The sequence below is a fragment of the Vigna radiata genome, chromosome 5, assembly GCF_000741045.1.
Source record: "Vigna radiata var. radiata cultivar VC1973A chromosome 5, Vradiata_ver6, whole genome shotgun sequence".
In the NCBI taxonomy this organism is placed as follows: Eukaryota; Viridiplantae; Streptophyta; class Magnoliopsida; order Fabales; family Fabaceae; genus Vigna; species Vigna radiata.
In genome coordinates, this window is record NC_028355.1 from 23,922,954 (window position 1) to 23,943,821 (window position 20,868).

Consider the following 20,868-nt stretch of genomic DNA (forward strand, 5'->3'; position numbering starts at 1 on the left):
ATATGTTTTTAATAAAAAAAGTTGAAGTTGTCATATTTTAAAACAAATTTAATATATTTTATAAAAGAATTGAAATTATAATGAGATCATAATGTTATATAATTTTAGTAAAACATTAAAATCATTATCGTTCGACCGTAATAATTTTAATATTTTATGAAATTCCTGACATGATATGATTTTATTTTAATTAAAGTAAAATCGTTTCAATACATAATTTTTTAAGGGCTATCCTGTTTTGATAATTTCAGAATAAAATAACTTGAGAATGTAAAGAAAAAACATTTCTTAAAGTCTCATCTCCACACAATTTATTTCTAAAAAGATCAACAATATTACAGTTACAACGGAGGGAAAATAACTATTAAAAATTTTTAATTATCTCAAGAAACGGCAACGTTTTGATTTTGAATGAACAGCGAGATTAAAGAACCCTCGTTTGATTCTGAGAGTTTGGGTATGAGAGGGGTGTCTGCTACCGTGGAAGCATGTGTTGTTTTTGAAGAGATTGAGTGAGTTTGATTTCGAGATTGATTTTTGGTTGTTAATTGCAGAGCAATGTTCTCACAGTGCCATTTTCTCTCTCACTCTCACTCCCCAATACCCAATTCTTCTCTCTCCCCAACCTTCCGTCTCAGAGCAATGACGCCTCACACCACGCCTCTTCAGCTTAATCGCTTCGCCGAGGTCGGTAATGCTGTCGCAGATGCTGCAGGAGAAGTTATCCGAAAATACTTCAGGAAGAACTTCGACGTTCTTCACAAACATGATCTCAGTTAGTTACCTTTTTTTTTTTGTCCCTTTCACTTTTAAAGTGTTTTTTATTTTCTTTTATTTGAATGCTTATGTTTTGCGCTTTTACTTGATGTTGCAGGTCCAGTAACCATTGCAGATCGATCGGCTGAGGAGGCTATGGTTTCAATTATACTTGACAATTTCCCTTCTCATGCAATGTAATTATTTAATCTTATCATTTTCTTTCTGTTGCCGACTAATTGTGTGGATTCCATTTTCGTCGAAAATGTGTTTTTAGTTGCTATTCTTTTGGTCAAATGTGATCAAGGATCATACACTTTCTTATTGATTAATTTGGTACTCCAAAGCATGTGGCTTTAGTCTCTTTTCTCTAGGAATTCATCTTGTTTTTAAGGAAGTACCACAAGTACAGAGACTAAACAATTTTTCTTAGAAGAAAATGAGGTTAAGAGAATGGGATCATTGTTGGGTTGAGTGTTGCAGTTACATTGCATGTCATTCAGTTCGTTGTAATTCAATAACTGAAACGCTAACATTATTGAAATAAAGTATTTGCTACTAGCCTGAAGGAATTACCCCCATTGAAATGAGTCGGGGGATTTTACTATTAGAAAACTTGAGTTTGTCAATGCTCCATAATTCTGGCCTCTAGATCGATAAATTTGTATTGTGATTATGCAATTTATAACTTACAACTAAAACAACTAAACAGGAGAGTAATGTATAATGCTTCGGTTTCCCGGTGCCTAAGTGCATGATTTATCAGCTAGGTGCATCCATTGAATAGTCCGTAAATGCAATAGGTGGACTGAAGCTCAACCATGATTTTTTCACTGAATTGCAGTTATGGAGAGGAAAATGGGTGGAGGTGTAAAGAAAAGACTGCTGATTACGTTTGGGTATTAGATCCCATAGATGGGACAAAGAGTTTTATTACTGGTGATTTTCTTTCATGGTTTTTTTAATTATTATTGGGTGAGAGTTCCCAGATTTCACTTTGGCTCTGTTTGTTTTGTCTCCATTTCAGGGAAACCCGTATTTGGTACTCTCATTGCTCTTCTACAAAATGGAATACCAGTAAGGGTCTCTTATAACTTGAATGCTTATCGGACCCATTCACACTTTATTTTCCTTGAATCATCTTGAATTATTGCAACTTTCTGACTTTAGAATGAAGAAAAACTGGATGTTCAATCATCTTGTTTTGTTAAATATTTTAAACAAAACGGAGTCTTTTCTCTTTATCCATTACAATATGAAAAGAAAATGATGCAAAATATCAACATCAATCGATTTCATTGTTTTCTGTTAACTTATACAACTTGCCTGATTGGAAGTGCTACTTGTATTTTTACCAACATAGGATATTGTAGACAAAGTGCAGATGAAATTGAAATTGATATTGTCATCATTCAGTTAATCAAGTAATAAACTTTATGTTGTTGAGTTTGGTTTCCTTTTCGATAGATCCTTGGCATAATTGATCAACCTGTGTTAAAAGAGAGGTGGATCGGGATAAGTGGAAAGAGAACTACACTGAATGGACAAGACATATCTACCCGCACTTGTGCAGACCTTTCTCAAGCATACTTGTATACTTTTCTTGTTTTTCCTCAACAAACTTTATTATGAATTGTTTCCTCATCTTTATTGGAAGAGAGAAAAGAAGCTTGTTAGAAGAGTAGTTTACATTCTTTTTCATTATTTGCAGCTCTAGACACGGTTAGCATAGGTCTACAAAGCAGGCATCAAATCTAATTTCATTTCTTCCCTATATAGGTACACCACAAGCCCACATCTGTTCAGTGGAGATGCAGAAGAGGCATTCATCCGTGTTAGAAGCAAGGTTTGTTACATTTTTTAACATATAGGGACTCCACATACTATCATAAAAGGATGAAATATTTAGTCAGAATATTTTGTTTGAGGCCTGTTTTTTTTTCCAATCTTTTAAGGTTGTTTAGTTTCCACTGAAGCATTGATCACAAGTTCAAAACAAACAGGGTTAGTGCACATTAATCCACTTGTCTCGTAAAAAATCTGTTATTGTATTGTTGCTGAAACCAACCTCTAATTTACTTTTAAAACCTATACATATTATTTGCAACACCTTTCTCATCATTTCAAAGTCAGCCTTCTGAACTACTCAAGTATCACAGAAAATGTGAATATAAGACACCAGAATAACATGTACTTTTTACATTTCTGACTCTGTTAAAAATATTACGTTGCCTGTCTTCCACTTTGTTATGTCTCTATGTACATTAGCATCTAACTTTTCTAAGACTACATCAAGCAGTATTTTCAAAATGAAAATTTTCTGTTTTCCAAAATATTATTGTCGTTCAGTTATTCCTTTTTGCTCATTTACAGGTTAAAATTCCATTATATGGCTGTGACTGCTATGCATATGCTCTTTTGTCTTCTGGTTTTGTGGATCTCGTTGTTGAGTCTGGTTTGAAGGTATGCTGCACACTCACCTTTAGTTGCATATTTAACTTTTGACCCATGTAGATAAAGATCCCAAGATGGTTAAAACAATATTTGTTTGTTAAATTTTAAATTTCAGCCGTACGATTTTCTTGCACTAGTACCCGTTATTGAAGGTGCTGGAGGTGTCATAACTGATTGGAAAGGAGATAAACTGTTTTGGGAAGCTTCTCCATTTTCAATCGCGACAAGTATATCCTTTCGTCTAATTTTAATATCATTCTTAGTTGCTTTTCTTGGTCTTCTGCCAAAACCTACGAAATTTTTATGAGTTGTACAAATCACGTGACAGGTTTTGAGGTTGTGGCTGCGGGTGACAAACAGATTCATCAACAGGCTCTTGATTCATTGCAATGGAAGTGATAGCTTGAATTAACTTTCTATAGGAATAATCGTAACATTATTATTCGGCATTTATTTAAGTTGAAAACTGTATACTCGGAATCTTGAATCTCTTGCTGAAATTAATCTCTATCTCAGTTGGATGGATTCATGAACTCTCAAAACCTGATAAACAAGTTCAAAAATTCGACATATAAACAAAGTTCAAAACTAGAATTTGAACTGTTTCAAAATTAAAGAAATTCACTGTGTTCCACTCGTTTTCTAACTTGTCCAAGGGGTTAAGGTAATATGGTAACCATTATCAAATTCATGTTTAATCACTGAACACAATGGGCTGGACAATTTAGTGGCAAACTGAGCAGACATCAGAAAAACATCGGTGCTGATTCCAGTTTCTTCGCTTCAACCAGTTTGCGCACAGCCTGAAGGATCACAAAGTCAAAAGCATTAAGTGTTTATTATAAATGTGAGTCAAAATTTACATTCCATTGTCAACTATAAACACTTCACCTTCATGAAATCTATATTAATCGCATAATCACGGTCTTCGCGAATAGCGAACATACCAGCTTCAGTGCAAACATTACGAAGATCAGCACCATTGAATCCCTGAAGTCAAACAAAACCATTTAGGAAAATAATGCAAAATAACACTTTCAATATGCATGCATGCACAGGTATCACTTCTATTATATATATACCTCAGAAATATTAACAACTGCTTTATAGTCAATTTTGCCCTGTTTTGCAACTCCAGCAGCGTGGATTTTGAGGATTTGCATCCTTGACTTCTTATTTGGTAATGGTATTTCTATTTGCCGATCAAGTCGACCCGGGCGAAGAAGGGCTGGATCAAGAATATCACGCCTATTTGTAGCCATAATGACTTTCACCCTTTCTAGCTGATTAAATCCATCCATCTGGTCAAGCAGCTCCATGAGGGTTCTTTGAATTTCACGATCACCGGCTGAGCTCATGCTCAAACGTCGTGCTCCAATGGCGTCGATCTCATCCATGAATATGATGCAAGGCTAAACAAAAGGATGCAAACAGTAAAAATCAAATTTCAGATGAGCATGGAAAAAAAAAAGGTCATTTTCAAGCAATGGAAGTTTCCAATACCTGATGATCGCGTGCATATCTAAACATGTTCCTAATCAATCTTGAGCCTTCACCCAGATATTTAACCGAAAAAGCACTACCTACAATCTAGAATAAAGTAAAGAAAGTACACTTCTTTTATGGAGTACCCCATTAAGCAATAGGTAAAAATCACAGAGAACAGAATACAAGTATTGAACATTCAAGAATGTAGCATCTGTATTGCTGGCTATTGCTCTCGCTAAGAGTGTCTTCCCAGTTCCAGGAGGTCCATAAAGAAGAACACCCTGCGTTGTATGTGAGAAACATTATCAGTAGTTTTTTCCCTTTTAACATGAATCTTAATTTATCCAATATAAAATCTTCCCAAAATTAAACATCCATATAGTGAACATACCTTGGGGGTTCTGATTCCAACCTTTTGAAAAATCTCAGGATTCACTATAGGCAGTTCTATCGATTCCCTGAGCTCTCGAATCTGATCTGAAAGCCCTCCAAGTGCATTGTAACTAACGTTTCCCGGGTCTTCAACAATCATATTCTGTACCTCAGCTTCAACCTGGCACATGATCAATAAAACAGTAACATATGAATGCACGAATCCATGCATAAATGTCAAAATATTGTGATCCAAGAATAATGGCTCATGGAAATGTATACTTGGCGAGGAAGAATTCCCATGATGGTCAGCGTCCTCATGTGCAGGAAAACTCTTGTTTCTTCAGTTATCTTCTCCTTGTCCACCTTCCTATCATAGTCAACTATATATCTAAATCCAGCTTCTGATTCTACAATAACTGAAAGGAGTAAAAAAGCTTGCATTGCTTAATTCATCTCTAACCAATCCGCCAAACAAGTTATAGCATCAAATAATAAGCTATTTGTTGAATCTTGAACGTAGAAAACAAGTTATATGCATCCATGCATGCATGCATGAGTATATGCTTACAGCGTTCACTGCCATTAGGCCTTACAACACGACCAACCCAAAAACCAGCACCCTCCAAGTACCTGAGATCTTGCTCAGTTTTCGCAAGACTGCTTTTTAAAGCCTCCTCCAACAATCTCACTGAGTACAACGCAATTCCAAACCAAACAACATCAAAAGAATGAAAAAGATTTGAAACTGCATAAACTTGAAGGTGAAAAAAGATAAAGAAAAGAAACAGGGTTGGTCGGCGACCTAATCCTCTTAGGTTTCTCATATCTCTTAGAAGGGAAAGCTTTTTGCGATACCAAGTCTCCTCCGAACGACGTCGTTCAGTTTCATCTGTCACCTCCGACATCTCTCAGTTACAGCAACAACCAACTCTTCCTTCTGCGTTACTCTTTCATCTTCCCCAAAAGAATTTGGAATCATATTTAAAGAACTTCGCTTCTTCTCACACCAAGAAACTTACATTCAAATAATAAATGTTTTCTTTTCTTCTCTTTTTCAATTCCTTTTCATGATCAAATATTATATTTCTTTTTTGTTATTTTCATCACTCGGGGAAAATATGTTTATTTAACATGATTAAATATTATAAATGTAAATATTACGCAAGACAATTTTTTTTTGTTTTTTTTTTTCATATTGCAATCCTTAATTCACTCTTAATTAGACCTGTTACCATATGCTTAACTTCTTAATTGTTTGTCTATTTCAAACTACCTTCTTCTATATCCAAATTCAATCTTTTTTTTAATGCTAAATAGTTAAAAATGATTGTATATCACAGTATTAATTTTTTTAATTGTAAATCTAAAATACAATTTATTTGTTATAAATTTTAATTATAATTTAATAATATATTTAAAAATATCACCGTTTACTAAATATTTCAATTATGTAAAAGAAATAATCTATACTTTGTTTGGTGAGGTGAAAAGAAAAATTGTAGATGAGTAAGGTGAGTGTATTGGCAAAGCTTTGTTTGGTCTCTGAAATGGATGGTTGTGGCAGCCTCAAATTCTTAGCCATTTTCCATTGGTGCAGTAACATGCTAAAATCAGTAACATGCTTAAAAAACATGCATTTCAGCCAAAAACAGTAGCATCTTGAATGATCAGGAGGAAGTGTAGAAAAGTTGTGGTAATTTATACATCATTTGCTTAAAAATGTACAATATTTATTGAACCCCAAAGCAAATCCTTTTCCTAAGAATTGAGCTTCTCAGAGCATTTTCATCTTCCTTGCCTCTCGTGAATATGGACCAAGAAATAGACAATTTGATAATGAACATGGGCTCTCTTGGAACCAGCTTTCCACAAAAGTAAGTAAGAGGTTTTTCTAAAGAATATATATTAATTAATGTGTTTTCTGTGTTTGAAAATTTGGTTGAATGCATGAACAGGAGAGGATTGTCTAGGTATTATTCTGGTAAATCAAGATCATTTGTTTGCATGGAAGATGTACACTCTGTGGAGGATTTGAAGAAACCAGAACACTCTGATGCAAAGAAAAGGAAGAAACGTTCTCAGAGGAAGGAACTGCTCAACCTTGCTCCATATCCTTGCCGAAGGGCACCAAGTTGCACTCAATTAACCACTCCATACGTCAACGTTTAGCATTTTATTTACTCCAAGTTCCAATTTTGTAGCTCAAACTCATTCCATATGCTACCTTCCTATGCCCCTATGTATATATTGATTTCATTCATTTTACTTTATAATTCAAGCCAAACTGTTCACGCTTGAAATGTGGTTTTTGCTGTATCACTCCAGAAAATTCAAATAACAATCTATTATCCAGTTTTTCCCCATTCTTTTTCCTTCCTCCTGCTGCACCAATTCAAATAAACACCTTCTTTCTTCACATATTGTCATGTTATCAACATCTAATAATAATATATGTATGTGTGTGTGTTTTTATATGTAGATATGTCTTGCAATAAGACATGTCTGTACATTACTTACCCTGATTTATATTTTGATGAGAACTGGACTTCTACTTTCTTTAATTGATGTTATGTACAACTTTGATTATCTTTTTAAGCCAATTAAGTTTCTTTACTTTTTAACTCAATGGCAAAATTCATCTTCTGTTCATTCTTTTCTATTCAGATATTTAATTGTAAAGTTACAGATTGACTCTTTAAAAACATGAGAGACTAAAATAATTGATTCTGTAAAAGTTTAGAAACTAAAATCGTATAATCGTAATTCAAAAGTATAAAATAGCAATCAAGTTTTTATCTCAAGAACAAAGACTGCAAGGATTAATTTTTTATACCTATCAAATACGTTTTCGTTTCACTATAAAACTTAGCTAATATGTTAAACTTTCATGTTCTATATGTATCAGTTCTAACTTTCTAAGGATGGAGCTTCTGTAATAGCTGCAATTCCAATTCCTTCAATCATCTTTCTCTGTTATAAAGAAACCATGGCATGAGGAAAACAATTTTGCTTTGAGAACTCTACGAATTCCCACCATTCTTTGATTGCAGAGTCTAATAGTAGAAGGTAGAATCAGACTGAGAAAAATTAACAAGTCAAACCATTAAGAAAGGTTTAGTGATAAATGGTCTATTTCTATTCTTAATACACAACAAAAATTCATGGCGTCTGATAATCTAAGTTACTGACCCAGCCTGATGGATAAAGGCCTTTTTATTCTTGTTGATGATGTTAGATTAGCTAAATTGCAAAATTAGTACGACAGTCAGCCAATCCATTTGTTATTACCATTGTCATATGTTTCTTAATTTCTTCATTGCATAAACAGGCCTAATATTCATGTTTCCTTCTACACATTAATCATAAGTTATAGATCTTCCCAATAAATTTCAGGATATCATACATCTGTTTTTGTCAGTCCTATCATCCCTTGAGGGACCACTGCGTTCCTTTTGTGACTCGTTGTCTGCAAACTGGTCCCAACATCAGCACTTGCCATTCACAGAATGGTCTCAACAGATTATCATCACACAACAAAATCATGAAACATATGAGGTGAACTGAACCTCTGTCGCTGGTTTCCAGCACCAACGTGCTCAAGTTCTGCTGTATGTACTCCAACTGTAGAAGCTGCAGCTGCACTGCGGTAGATGCCATTTTCCCTCATGGAAACCAAACTGAGATGGGTCTCACCAGGCAAAAAATTACCTCCTTCACAATGCTGTAAACCCAAAGTTAGAGACACTCCATTTCCTGACTTGAAGCTCTCAAACTCTGACATTTGGCACGTTGAACCAACTGCTATAAACCTGTCATCATTAGTAGCTCTATCAGATTGAACAACCATGTTATCAGAGAAGAGACCACAATTATCCAAATTTGGCCTTTTCTCCCCAGACTGCTTTCCTGACCTATGTTCTGTTTCAACCTCATGACTAGCTAATCCAGTGGATGCCATGATTTTTGCATCAAGAACTTGATCATATCCAAAGTCCTTAGCTTGTCCACCACCATGATTTGTATCGGTTACTACTGGACTCTGACAGTGCTGTGAATCATCAACCGTATCATTGGAGATCTTGACATCACTTTTTGTTGCCTTGGAGACATTTTCAGATGAAGAAGTTGAGTCCATGTCCACATCAGAAACATCTTGCTTGTACATATCCTCAATCATAGGCTTCCACAGACGCACACGTGCATTTATGAACCAATTTGAGACCTAATTCAACCAAATTTCAAATACATAAAAATATCATCCTCTATTGTTCTTTTACATCAATAATTTCAAGCAACAATAGAAACAAAGAACCACAATGAATCAAGTTATAAAAGTATTTTATTTTTGTACCTGACTTCGGGTCAAGCCTGTCTGTCTTGCTAGCATGATCTTTTCGGAATCCTTTGGGTATCTGAAAAATAGAAAATGACAACCAGATTAAACAACCACGGTGATGTTGCATCCAAAAGTTTAAAAAACGGAAGATCAAGGTTGATAGATATGAGAGGGTTTACGGATGAAGGAAATGCTCAAAAAGCCATGCGCGGAGAATTGAAACAGAGCTTTCTGGAAGCCCCCTTTGCGGTCTCCATGCATGCTGCATCATACCAAGCTGCTGAAGAGCCCTCTGTTGTCGCACTTGATGGTCCACAAACTTTAGTCTTGCCATTCCAACTCCTTTATTACTTTCTGAAGCATCATGCTCCCCGAGGCTCTTTTGTGTTGCACGAATTTGACCAGTGATTGAATCACGCAAACACCGAAAATGGCATGAAATGGTTTGTAGAGCAAGGGCTGTGTATGGTTTAGCTGCCCCACATCCTGCTACCACATCAAATGATGACACCACGTTCTGCATCTTCTGGTAATATTGTTTATACCTACTGTCAACCTACATCATTTAACAGGTGCCCATTAAAACTATATTGTTGCAAGAAAGAGCAGAATCATTGTTTATCTTGGTGAATCTTCTGTCAACGTTATGTATTTAACAATAAAATTAGTATCATATACATCATCTTAAGTACTAAATTACACAAAAAGGAGAGGAAATAACAATTAGCTCTATCCAAGCATGTTATGCTCATAATCACAGGAGAGGTTTGTTATCAGATAGATATCAGTCATAAAAGATATAATTAATTGTACAGACATTAGAATTTAAATTCCTTCTTTCACACCCCATTGCAGCACGCAAGAGCTGGAAGTAGATCCAGAATTTGGACTTATATCACGTTGACATATTTCATTTGCATACTTTAAGGTGCTTAAACCACTACTGAAATCATGAACACGACTATTGTGCCGTCAAGGAAAGAAAGTCAATCTCAATTAAGACAGTTTAGGGTGTTTATTTAACAAAAGCTGACACACATGAACATAGGCACTGGATATAAAGAGTTTAAAATATTCAACTTGGGGAAGGTTACAGTCATCAGAACACAATGAACAATCATATGAATAAAATGCTCTGAAAGAATGGTCACCCGAATGAAGAAATCAGAGATACCAAACAGTGGAAATCTTTCCAAATAGGTTTTACCTCATCCAACATTGACCGAAGCTTTGCTAACTTCTTGTGCAGATCTTGTTTTTCAGCATGTGAAAGCTCACAAGAAGAGTTGCTGGCTGAGGCTTGAGAATTTGGTACACCAATTGCAGAAGGCCGTTCGTTTTCTAGGAGCTCACCACCCTCCTTGGAATTCTTCGGAGAGTTCTCATGTGTTCCGTGACTTCTCGTTTCAGGTCTTTTAATAGCTTGTCGGATATCAACAACTTCATCAAGCAGTTGTTGCACTGCCTTGAGATATTTGGAGCTAGGAACCGTTCTTCCAACACTGGAAATTCCAGGAAATGAAAAATCTGCTTTGTTCAAATCATGACTAGCTTCAGGTAACACGGGAGGAAAATTTTCAGAATGTCTAGAGGAGCCATTTTGGTAGCCCTCGTTGGCTGAAAGTGATGGATTTGCACCCAAAAACGAATCAAGATTTGAGCAATGATTCCTATCATGGACAGAAGGCAGTTGAATTCCTGAGGGCATGTGGGTTCCAAGGCTTAAAGATAATCCCTGGCCCTGCAAGTTATGTCCATCTATAGATTGTCTGACTAACATCTCACTTCTACCCTCCCTCCAAGCACTGAAATCATGAATCCCAATTTGGTATCCACCAATATTAGCCAATATTTCTTGCTGCTCAGCTGTGGAATTTGAAGCACCCACTGACGGTGATGGAACCACAAAGCAATTGCTTTGCTGCTGAGAATTTCCAGGTAATGCTTCAGAATATGAACCAGAGTTCATATACAACAATGTCATATTGCTTGGCAAAATTGGTGTCTCGGGATACGAATTATGCAAAGGCTCCCTAAGACAAAGCATAGGCACGGCACCCCTTTGATTACTTGAACATGGGTAGTAAGTTGCCATAATTTTAGGCAGACTGTAAGTAAAAGCCGCAACTATTAAACACAATCTATTCTGTTAACTAAATGAGACAAATACTGCGTGAACTTTTCTGATTCCCTCCGAGAAGTCACAAATTGGTGGTTGCTGCCAAGTTTGGAACTTCAGATTGTCCAAAAATGGAAGTTGAAACAGAAGCAGAATGCCTCCTGAAATGAACTAATTGTTACGCAGTAACGCAACCATTAAATAGCATGTCACCAACACCATGCTTCAATTACAGATCTTCAATCTCATGCGTACCAGGCATTACACACGATAATTAAGCTTCAAAAAGAAGAAAATAAAATCTGAAGTCGCTAAACAAAGCCACATTGATGTAAAAGTTTTCCTAAAAGACCAAAGTTTGGTTTCTCAACTGAATTTCAGAAAAAATAAAGAAAGCTTTTGTTTGGAATGAAAGAGAGAGACACACGGGAAGAACTTACACAGGATTGCAGAGGATAAGAAGCAGAGAACATGAAGGTATGCTGCTGCAACCGTGTGTTTATTACTGTTTTAGTTGGAAGCTGAAAGGAAGTGCAAGATTAAAAGGTAAACTAAACATGTGATAATGTGAAAGAAGAATGAGTGAGTTGAGTGTGAAGAGAGAAAGAAAAGAAAGAGAAAGCTTGTGTTGTGTGAATGGTGGAAGAGAAGAGAAGAGAAGATGAAGAAAAAGAAAGAAGAAGATAAGAGTGAGTGAGTGAGTGAGTGAAGAGGGAAAGGGAATTAGCACAGAGAACAGTGTGAAGGTGATTTGACATAATGCTGCCTGTCTTTGGGATTGGTGCAGAATCACTGTTTCTTTAGAACCACCTTCAAACAACTAAAAACATTACATATACCTTAATCTTTATACAAACATTAATCTAAACAAAATATATAATTTATTTGTATTTTTACATTATTATTTCACAATCTTATATACAAGCTTCAACACACGTAAATAAATTTCCATACTCATAAAATATTATCTTTCTGCATTAACTTTTTATAGATTTATATATATAGCGTCAAAATAATACATAATAATCAATTATAGAATAATTTTCATAATTTATTTATTTATAATATAGAATTTGTAAATCACAAATTTCATAAATAAGTAAACTAAATTCAATTAATTTTATTTAGATTGAATTCAATTAAACTAACAGTCTCACTCAATTTAATTAATTATATTAAATTTTTATATTCAGTGTAGCAACAAACATCCATAACACATTTTTATTTTCACTTCACATATACGTAAAGAAAAGGGTCCTAATAATACCTATATCAATTTCTAGTATCTTAGTCACATTGTACTGTGTCAGTCAATGGATTCCATAAATTATCTCACAACGTTTGTACCTTCTTATGTTTATTTTTTCAACTTAAATATTAGTTCATTCAAATTAATAATAATTGCACAAAAATAATATATAATACACTGATGAAGATTTGTTTGCTATAGTTATTTCAGTGATTTACTTATAAAGACACGCAGATTATTTTTCCAAAATAATACTTTTTAAAAAAAAAATGAAATAGATGTACTAAAATATATTTTTCTAAATAGACCTATTAATTATAAGAGTTTAAAATTCAGTTTTAAAAGTATCGAATTTTTAATTGAATTTTTTATATCCGGTTTCAATTTTTTTTTTTTCAAAATTCGACTTTTCTGGAAATCAAATTCAAAAGGAATTTTTAATTTTATTTTAATTTTTTCTAAACTGGGAAGGAAAAATTAAAAAATTAAAAACTAAAATTAAAATTATGAAAACGTAACTTAAAATAAATAACTAAAAATATTGAGTTTAAATTATAATCAATAAAAGAATAATTTAAAGGTGAATAAATTTTTATTTTGTAATATAATTTAAAATTAAACTTTTTATCAATAATTTTTTTAAAAAAAATATTGTAATAAAAATTATGTAAACAAATAATAATAACAATTATAATGTTGTAAAATTTTATCTCTTTTTCATTTTTCATTCATTTTTTCACATAATAACAAATTTTATTCTTATTGTAAAATTTTATTCATTTTTCATTATTTTTTATTGTAAAATTTTAACATACATATTGATTTAATCCGTTATTTTTTTTTTTGCATGTTTTAAATTTTCTGTTAAAATATTTAATAAAAATAATTTTTGCAGCAGTTTTTTTACGTACGTTTGTTATTCAAGTTTTACTGGGTGTAATTTAGGGTCCTGTTGTAAAACGTATTCAAAGCCATCAGACTTTTTATGTAAACATACAAAGAACATCTTCATTTATCAGAAATATTAGAACTTCCTATCATACATTTTCTTCCCTTATCTACTTTATTTTTTATACATTGCATGATTTTAAGCTTAGAAACATGTTAAATAGAGAAATGTTAACTGAATGAGACAAATACTGCCTGAACTTTTCTGATTCCCTCCTAGAAAAGCCTGCTCAAATGAACTAATTGTACCAACATCATGTCACCAACATCATGCTTCAATTGCAGATCTTCAATCTCAGGTATACCAAGCATTACACAGATAATTAAGCTTCAAAAGGAAGAAAATAAAATCTAAAGTCGCTAAACAAAACCACATTTATGTAAAAGTTTCCCTAACAGAGGTGGCTTGGATAGAGAAACATGCATAGAGAACCAAAGTTTGGTTTATCAACTCAATTCCAGAAAAATAAAGTAAGTTTTTCTTTGCCATGATAGAGAGGCACATAAGAAAGACTTAACACGGGGTTGCAGAGGATAAGAAGCAGAGAACATGAAGGTATGCTGCTGCAACTGTGTTTGTTACTCTTTAGATGGAAGCTGAATGGAAGTTCAACTCAACATCTCCTAAGTGAAACAAGAATGAGTGAGTTGAGTGAGAACGGAGAAAGAAAAGAAAGACAAAGGGTTGTGCTGTGTAGATGGTGGGAGGGAAGAGAAGAAAAATCAAGAAAAAAGAAAGAAGATAAGAGTGAGTGAAGAGGGAAAGGGAATTAGCACAGAGAGCAGTGTGAAGGTGATTTGACATAACGCTGCCCTGTCTTTGGGATTGATGCAGAATCACTGTCGGTTTGGAAGCAGCTTCAAACAGGTAAAAACATTACCCCATCATGTTTATACAAATATTAATCTGAAGTAAAATAATAATTTATATGCTTTTCTGCAAGAGAATTTCAGAACATGTAGCAGAGTTCAAATACAATGACATATTGCCAGCCAAAATTGGTATATACAGATTATGCAAAGGCTCCCTAAGACACAGCATAGGCATTAAATCCCTTTGATTACTTGAACATTGATCATAAGTTTCCATAATTTTAGGCAGCCTACAACCAAAAAACAGTAAATGAGACCGATAGTGTCATATCTTTTTTATTTCCACCTAGAAGTCACAGAAATGGTGGTTGCTACAAAGTTTGGAACTTTAATTGCCTAATGATGAAAGCTGAAACAGAAGTTGTGTTCCTCATGAACTGAATTTTATGCAGTAACATCACCATTAATTAACATGTCACCAACATCATGTTTCAATTGCAGAACTTAAATCTAAGGCCTACACACATAAGAATTAAACTTCAAAAAGAATAAAGTAAAATCAAAAGTCACTGAACAAAACCAAATTCATGTAAAAGTTGTCTTAACAGTGTTAACTTGGAAAGAGAAAGATGCAGAGAGAACGGATGTTTGGTTTCTAGACTCAATTCCAGAAAAAACAAAAAGAGGTCATAGGTAGGACGTACACCGGGTTGCAGAGGATAAGGGCTAGCTTCATACACAAAGAATAATGAACTTTAATAGGGTTAAGCTTTCTTTTTCAGTTTAGGCCACGCAAGATTTATGCATATACACTTGCACTACCGCTTGCGATTTTTTCAGCCAATAATCATTATATTTACCAACCGTCAAGACTTAATCATGAAGCCATTTTCGGACCAATCGAGTTCATTCCACTGATCAAGCATTTTAACTTGTTTTATTTTCTGACATCAACAATTAAATAAAAAAGCAATATACAGAGGGGTATTGAAAATTCCCAAGCTTTCTACTAGAAAGCTGTCTTGCATGTGAAATTCTACATAGAGTGAAGTGCAGAGTTGTGGAGTAACCTGTCAATTCATTATTGATGAGAGATGGAAAAGTCATCAACTAAAACAAGGAAAGCACTTTATGGGAAAATGAAAAGCAACATTATATAATTTCAGGAACACCACTCTCTTGCATTCTGGAACATGCGCAACCAAGGACTAGGCCCATTCTTCTCCACGTGCCAGTGCTTTGGGTACCACGGGAACTGCCACATTAAGAAGCAACGCTCTGGATGAGGCATCATGGCAAGATGCCTCCCATCTGGGGAACAAATAGCTGCTACCCCTAAGGGAGAGCCATTCACATTGAAAGGGTATGCCTCTGTTGGATTCCCAGCATCATCACAATATCTTACAGGAGCTAGGTCAGAGTGAACTATTCTGTCAAACACACCTTCATCTGGAAAATAAGCTCTTCCCTCACCATGAGCAGCCCATATACCCAATGTGCTACCCTCCATGCCACTGAACATTATAGCCGGTGAGGGCTTTATGGTCACGCTTGTAAAGCGGCATTCAAACCTCCCTGACTTGTTATGAATGAACCTTGGTTGAGATAGGTCACCACCAGCACCATGCACACCTCCAATTTGCGGACCAGGCACCCACCCTAACAAAGCCATTAGCTGACACCCATTGCATACACCAAGACTGAAAGTGTCTGGACGTTTGTAAAACTCCTGAAATTGTTGCAAAACGTGTTCATTAAATCTTATGCAAGCAGACCAGCCTTTTGCCGAGTCAAGCACGTCAGCATAGCTAAATCCACCAACAAACACAATTCCACGGAACTCATGCAAAGAAATCTTTCCATTGAGAAGGTCCGACATTGTAATATCCCATGGCTCAAAACCAGCAGCATAAAACGCTGCAGCCATTTCTCTATCTCCGTTGCTCCCTTCTTCTCTAATCACAGCCACTTTTGGTTTTGTAGTTGCAAGCAAAAACTTTTTGTCAGTGAAAACAGGAAGATAGGTCAGATCCCATGAGGGCTCATAACGATGTTTCAGTCCTTCTTTCTCCATATCCACACAAGACGCTAGTCTTTGAAACTTTTCAAGTTGAAAACTGGTCTCCTCCCACATGTCCCTCAGGATACTAGTTTTTTCGGATAAACAAGTCTCGCCATCAACCTTGACTTCTATAGATGGATTGGCTGTTACTTGACCAATGACTTCAGCTGAAACTCCCACATTGTTTAATTTATCCATTACCAAAGCCAGATTTTTCTTGCTTACTTCGAGAACTAAACCAAGCTCTTCAGCATAGAGTGTTTGGAAGAGACTGTTACCTTGAGATGACATGTTCAAACTAATTCCACAGTTACCAGCAAATGCCATCTCTAATGCACAAACAAGAAGCCCACCATCACTAATATCATGACCAGAAGAAATCAGTTCGTGAGTAAGAAGATCTTGAACACCTTCAAATACCGTTTTAAGATAAGGAACATCATCAAGATCAGGAGAGTCATCCCCAACTTGGTCAAATGCTTGGGCAAGAGCAGATCCTCCTAATCGCCTCTTACCTCTTGACAAATCAATATGAAGCAAAACACCTTCATCCTTGAGTTTTAAATCTGGTGTTACTGTTTTTGTTATATCAGGACAAGTAACATAAACACTGATGACAAGATTTCCGGGAGCCTTGACCACTTCTTTTTCAGCATGGGCTGCCATAGAAAGGCTGTCTTTCCCTCCATCAATAGCAATGCCAAGTTCAATCATTGCTTCAGATAAAGCTACGGCAGCATCATACATGTCAGTTCCTTCCCCATCAAGCTTGGCAGCATACATCCAGTTACCACTAGCCTTGACATCAGAAAGGGAAGTGACCTGTGCCCATACAAGATTTGTTAATGCTTCTCCAACCGCCAACCGAGCCATTGCTTTGGGATCTAACAGGCCTTTGATTGGTTGTTCTCCAATGGCACAAGCACCTCCGGTCAAATCATTAAAAGTTTGAGCTGTAACAGCAACATCAGCAAGGGGGATCTGCAAAGGGCCAACGGTTTGTTGTTGTGCCACCAGACCAGTAACACACCTATCAACTTTTGTAGTTAAGAAGCGTTTCGAACAGACCGATGGTAAACTCAGTACCCTCTTCAGAGAATCTATCACTGCAATCCCAGGTGCAATAGCAAGTGGCTCTCGCTCATAGACGACCCGATTAAATTTAAAAGATTTTTTGGGCATGTCACCAAGGACTTTCTCCAGTTCAAGATCAACCGCAGGAGGAGGTGGAGGAAGTCCATGCAAAATACTCTTCTGAGTTGCCAAGCTATCAACCAACACAACACGTCCATCGCCGCTGATAGTTCCAATAACTGCCATTGAAACTTTTTCCCTGCTACAGATTGATTCCAAGAGATCACGACTTTCAGGCTTCACCAAGATTGCATCTTGCTCCTGATACTCTGCTCCCCAAATTTCTAGAACAGACATCGTATGATCACCAACCACAATTGCTCGGACATCTATCTCAGCACCTTTTGGATATATAATTTCCTTCACAACATTGCAGTTACCACCAGCACCTTGATCATGAATGCTAATAATTGGATTTTTATCCCCCATCTCAATACATGCACGAACAAGACGATATAGTTTTTGAGCCATCTCAGCATCCCCACGTTGCACAGCATTGAAATCAAGCTCTGCATCATTCTGCCCACTGACCATGCTTGAGGCTGCTCCACCTCCCATGCCAATGCGATAAGCTGGGCCTCCAATTTTGACAACCAGCATGCCAATGTCAGGATCTCCCTTTGATATATGAAGGTGGTCTATTTGTCCAATGCCTGCACTAAACATGATTGGCTTCAACCATTCTCGCCTTTCCCCACTGGGAAGTCTCATTCCAAAAGTTCTACAGAAACCCTGAATCAATGGCTCTCCAAATTTGTTGCCATAGTCAGATGCACCATTACTAGAATCTATAAGAATCTGTAAAGGTGGTGCCAAATTTGATGGATAAGTAAAGGAGGGATCTTCCCATGGAGCATAAAAACCTGATGTGTTGAGATTTCCAACACAATAACCAGCTGTAGCTGCCTGAACAAAGGACCCTCTTCCTGTAGCATGTGTATCCCTAATGCGACCTCCTGCACCTGTCTCTGCACCAGGATAAGGTGCCACTGCACACGGAAAATTATGTGTTTCAGCTGTAAACAATATATCCAACTCACGTACTGCAACTTCTAGTGGACATGATGAACCAGGCCGAACTGGGCGGAGCTGCTTCACTGGGAAACCCTTGATTGCACTTGAGTTATCCTTAAAGCCAATAACTGAATTGTTGGGATTTGCCTGCAAAGTACTTTTCACAATCTGCATTAGAGTTTTATCCATAAGCTGCCCATCAATATAAATCTTTCCGGTAAAAAACCAATGTCTACTATGCTCACTGTTGGATTGAGCAATATCAAACAACTCTACATTGGTTGGGTTGCGCTTAATGTCTTCTCTGAAAAGTTTGGTGTAATATTCCAAATCCTGGTCATCAAAGGCAAAACCCATCTCCAAATTAATCTCTTCTAATGCCTTTCGTCCCTTCTCCATAACAGGTATATAACGAATCTCCTCAGGAACAACACTGGTCTCAAAGGATGTTAGCTTCTGAGAATAAACACACTCGGTCATCCTATCATGCACCATAGATGCAAATTCACTGATTTGATGATCTTGCAGCTCACTTGTGGTGAATAACAAGTACCTCCTTGACCGTTCCAAACGAGTCACTTCTGTCAATCCACAGGCTTGGCAAATTGCTACCGCATTAGTAGACCACGCTGTGGTAAATGACAACCTGGGACCAACCTCAACTATAATTGGACTCAAACCCTCCTTCCTCTTCTTCTCAAGAAAGCTCTCAGTTCCAAGATTCTCAGGCTCAAAAGTTTCTTGAAGAAGCCATTTAAGAACTGAAAATTTTCCAGTGGAAAGGTGTGAACTAAGGCCAATATTATAACATTGCTCCGTTTGTATTTCCACAATCTGACTAGATATTTTCACTTGAGCTTCCTTTAGAAGCTCGGCAGCTGCACTTTCTTGCATAAATGGGACTCGGTATAGATGATCAACTTCTGAAGCAGGCTTCTGAACCAAGCCAGGTTGTTCTTCTACAGAAGAGCTCACACTCCCAGAAACCACAGCTCTGGGATTTTCTTGAGCCTGACACCTTAAATGCAAAGCTCTACGAGTTGATCCCAGAGCCCAATTCCTATTCCAAAGCGTACCCCATAGCATGTGATTTCTCTGTCTATGAGGCTTCTTCTTCAAAAACAAAGTTTGCCTAGAAGTACCCTGGAACGAAAATCACAAAACCCATAAGCAAAGATGCATTTTAAATTGCCAAATTAAACATGGTCACGAACTAGTCAGTGACAAAGTTAAAAAATGAAAAGCCATGTCAACGATGCAAACTCGAAAGTCAATCCAATACGTTAGTACAACAGTAAAGGGGGGGAAAACACAAGGGAAAGGTAAGACCAATGAAACACTGTTGCACTTCATCTGATAAATTAAACACGCAGCACCTAGTGATCTAAGAAAAAGTGACAAATCAAAGCAAAGATATGGCAAAAGTACAAACCTTCAACGAATCAAAAACATGCCAATACATCATCAAATCATGAAACCCAAAACAACATTTCATGAATAAAAAGGATGCATCATACGATGTTAATTCAAAGAGATGGAATAAAATCAAACCTGCACGAGTTGAGACACCCCAAATTCCTTGACAGCAGCCATGTCCTCGATCAAGTGTTGGGAAACTCTAAAACAGAAAAAAGTGGGGGAAAAATAAAAACTTTGAAAAGGGAACTGAGCAGAAGGGCGTGGGCGTGAATGAAGTAGAAAGGAAGAAAAACAAAACGCAGTAGTTAGCTTAAGACATTAAAGGGTTTTGGAGTGGCACAAAAATAAAACCCTACAGTCAGCCACTTGCTCCAATGAATGAATAAAATATAATGTTCTTACCCTTTCAAGTATGGTTGCGTTGGCGCTATTTTCTATTCTTCGATTTTATATTCTTTGTTCCCTTTCCTCTGTTTTATCGATCGATTGTTTATCTCCTCATTTTTTCTGTCTTTCTTCAGCCGAATCCGAATTCAGACATGAATTTTGTTTAAATTCTATTTGATTAGTTTTAATATAATAATATTTATTTTTATAAATAATTTTGATTTTTTATTTATTTAAGTATAATATTATTTTATTTTGTTCATATAAAAAAGATATAAATTAAATAGATTTTATTTTAAATCTATTAATATTTT

General features: G+C 36.0%; 4 protein-coding genes across 6 annotated transcripts; 1 reads left to right on the plus strand and 3 right to left on the minus strand.

Annotated features, from left to right (window-relative positions):
* Window positions 1–185: 185 nt before the first annotated feature.
* LOC106762079 (bifunctional phosphatase IMPL2, chloroplastic) lies at window positions 186–3,786 on the plus strand. Its single transcript, XM_014645786.2, has 10 exons — window positions 186–512; window positions 639–775; window positions 875–953; window positions 1,601–1,695; window positions 1,784–1,833; window positions 2,224–2,348; window positions 2,536–2,602; window positions 3,130–3,219; window positions 3,326–3,437; window positions 3,539–3,786. Exons 1-10 carry the CDS (start codon window positions 412–414, stop codon window positions 3,607–3,609), a joined length of 927 nt encoding a protein of 308 aa, XP_014501272.2. The 5' UTR covers window positions 186–411; the 3' UTR covers window positions 3,610–3,786.
* A 12-nt stretch (window positions 3,787–3,798) lies between these two features.
* On the minus strand, window positions 3,799–6,180 carry LOC106762077 (26S proteasome regulatory subunit S10B homolog B). The gene is made up of 9 exons (XM_022781076.1): window positions 5,876–6,180; window positions 5,642–5,761; window positions 5,353–5,489; window positions 5,090–5,251; window positions 4,893–4,979; window positions 4,714–4,800; window positions 4,293–4,622; window positions 4,102–4,200; window positions 3,799–4,013 (listed from the first exon to the last, which is right to left on the minus strand). The coding sequence occupies exons 1-9, from the start codon at window positions 5,976–5,978 to the stop codon at window positions 3,957–3,959; spliced, it is 1,182 nt and encodes a 393-aa protein (XP_022636797.1). The 5' UTR covers window positions 5,979–6,180; the 3' UTR covers window positions 3,799–3,956.
* A 2,191-nt stretch (window positions 6,181–8,371) lies between these two features.
* Window positions 8,372–12,354, minus strand: LOC111240485 (BEL1-like homeodomain protein 6). Of its 3 annotated transcripts, none has more exons than XM_014645783.2 (5): window positions 11,969–12,354; window positions 10,617–11,689; window positions 9,589–9,965; window positions 9,425–9,485; window positions 8,372–9,295 (listed from the first exon to the last, which is right to left on the minus strand). In XM_014645783.2, the coding sequence occupies exons 2-5, from the start codon at window positions 11,502–11,504 to the stop codon at window positions 8,600–8,602; spliced, it is 2,022 nt and encodes a 673-aa protein (XP_014501269.1). In that variant the 5' UTR covers window positions 11,505–11,689; window positions 11,969–12,354; the 3' UTR covers window positions 8,372–8,599. The 3 variants fall into 3 exon arrangements, with proteins under 3 accessions (XP_014501269.1, XP_014501267.1, XP_014501265.1); XM_014645781.2 differs by having other exon boundaries at window positions 10,617–11,807; XM_014645779.2 differs by having other exon boundaries at window positions 10,617–12,354.
* Window positions 12,355–15,453: 3,099 nt separating this feature from the next.
* Window positions 15,454–20,658, minus strand: LOC106761995 (probable phosphoribosylformylglycinamidine synthase, chloroplastic/mitochondrial). The gene is made up of 2 exons (XM_022781074.1): window positions 20,300–20,658; window positions 15,454–19,891 (listed from the first exon to the last, which is right to left on the minus strand). The coding sequence occupies exons 1-2, from the start codon at window positions 20,339–20,341 to the stop codon at window positions 15,701–15,703; spliced, it is 4,233 nt and encodes a 1,410-aa protein (XP_022636795.1). The 5' UTR covers window positions 20,342–20,658; the 3' UTR covers window positions 15,454–15,700.
* Between the last annotated feature and the right edge of the window lie 210 nt (window positions 20,659–20,868).

What these genes read in the sequence shown, in the direction of transcription:
- LOC106762079 (XM_014645786.2), top strand. Translation starts at nt 412, where the DNA reads ATGAACAGCGAGATTAAAGAACCCTCGTTTGATTCTGAGAGTTTGGGT. An exon ending in GACCTTTCTCAAGCATACTT is followed by an intron (nt 2,349 to 2,535) that starts GTATACTTTTCT and finishes TTCCCTATATAG; the next exon opens with GTACACCACAAGCCCACATC. An exon ending in TCATCCGTGTTAGAAGCAAG is followed by an intron (nt 2,603 to 3,129) that starts GTTTGTTACATT and finishes GCTCATTTACAG; the next exon opens with GTTAAAATTCCATTATATGG.
- LOC106762077 (XM_022781076.1), bottom strand. Translation starts at nt 5,978, where the DNA reads ATGTCGGAGGTGACAGATGAAACTGAACGACGTCGTTCGGAGGAGACT. An exon ending in TGGGAATTCTTCCTCGCCAA is followed by an intron (nt 5,252 to 5,352) that starts GTATACATTTCC and finishes ATCATGTGCCAG; the next exon opens with GTTGAAGCTGAGGTACAGAA. An exon ending in TTAATATAGATTTCATGAAG is followed by an intron (nt 4,014 to 4,101) that starts GTGAAGTGTTTA and finishes GTGATCCTTCAG; the next exon opens with GCTGTGCGCAAACTGGTTGA.
- LOC111240485 (XM_014645783.2), bottom strand. Translation starts at nt 11,504, where the DNA reads ATGGCAACTTACTACCCATGTTCAAGTAATCAAAGGGGTGCCGTGCCT. An exon ending in TTTGAGCATTTCCTTCATCC is followed by an intron (nt 9,486 to 9,588) that starts GTAAACCCTCTC and finishes TCTATTTTTCAG; the next exon opens with ATACCCAAAGGATTCCGAAA. An exon ending in CAGGCTTGACCCGAAGTCAG is followed by an intron (nt 9,296 to 9,424) that starts GTACAAAAATAA and finishes TGGTTGAATTAG; the next exon opens with GTCTCAAATTGGTTCATAAA.
- LOC106761995 (XM_022781074.1), bottom strand. Translation starts at nt 20,341, where the DNA reads ATGGCTGCTGTCAAGGAATTTGGGGTGTCTCAACTCGTGCAG. An exon ending in GGGTGTCTCAACTCGTGCAG is followed by an intron (nt 19,892 to 20,299) that starts GTTTGATTTTAT and finishes TTTTCGTTCCAG; the next exon opens with GGTACTTCTAGGCAAACTTT.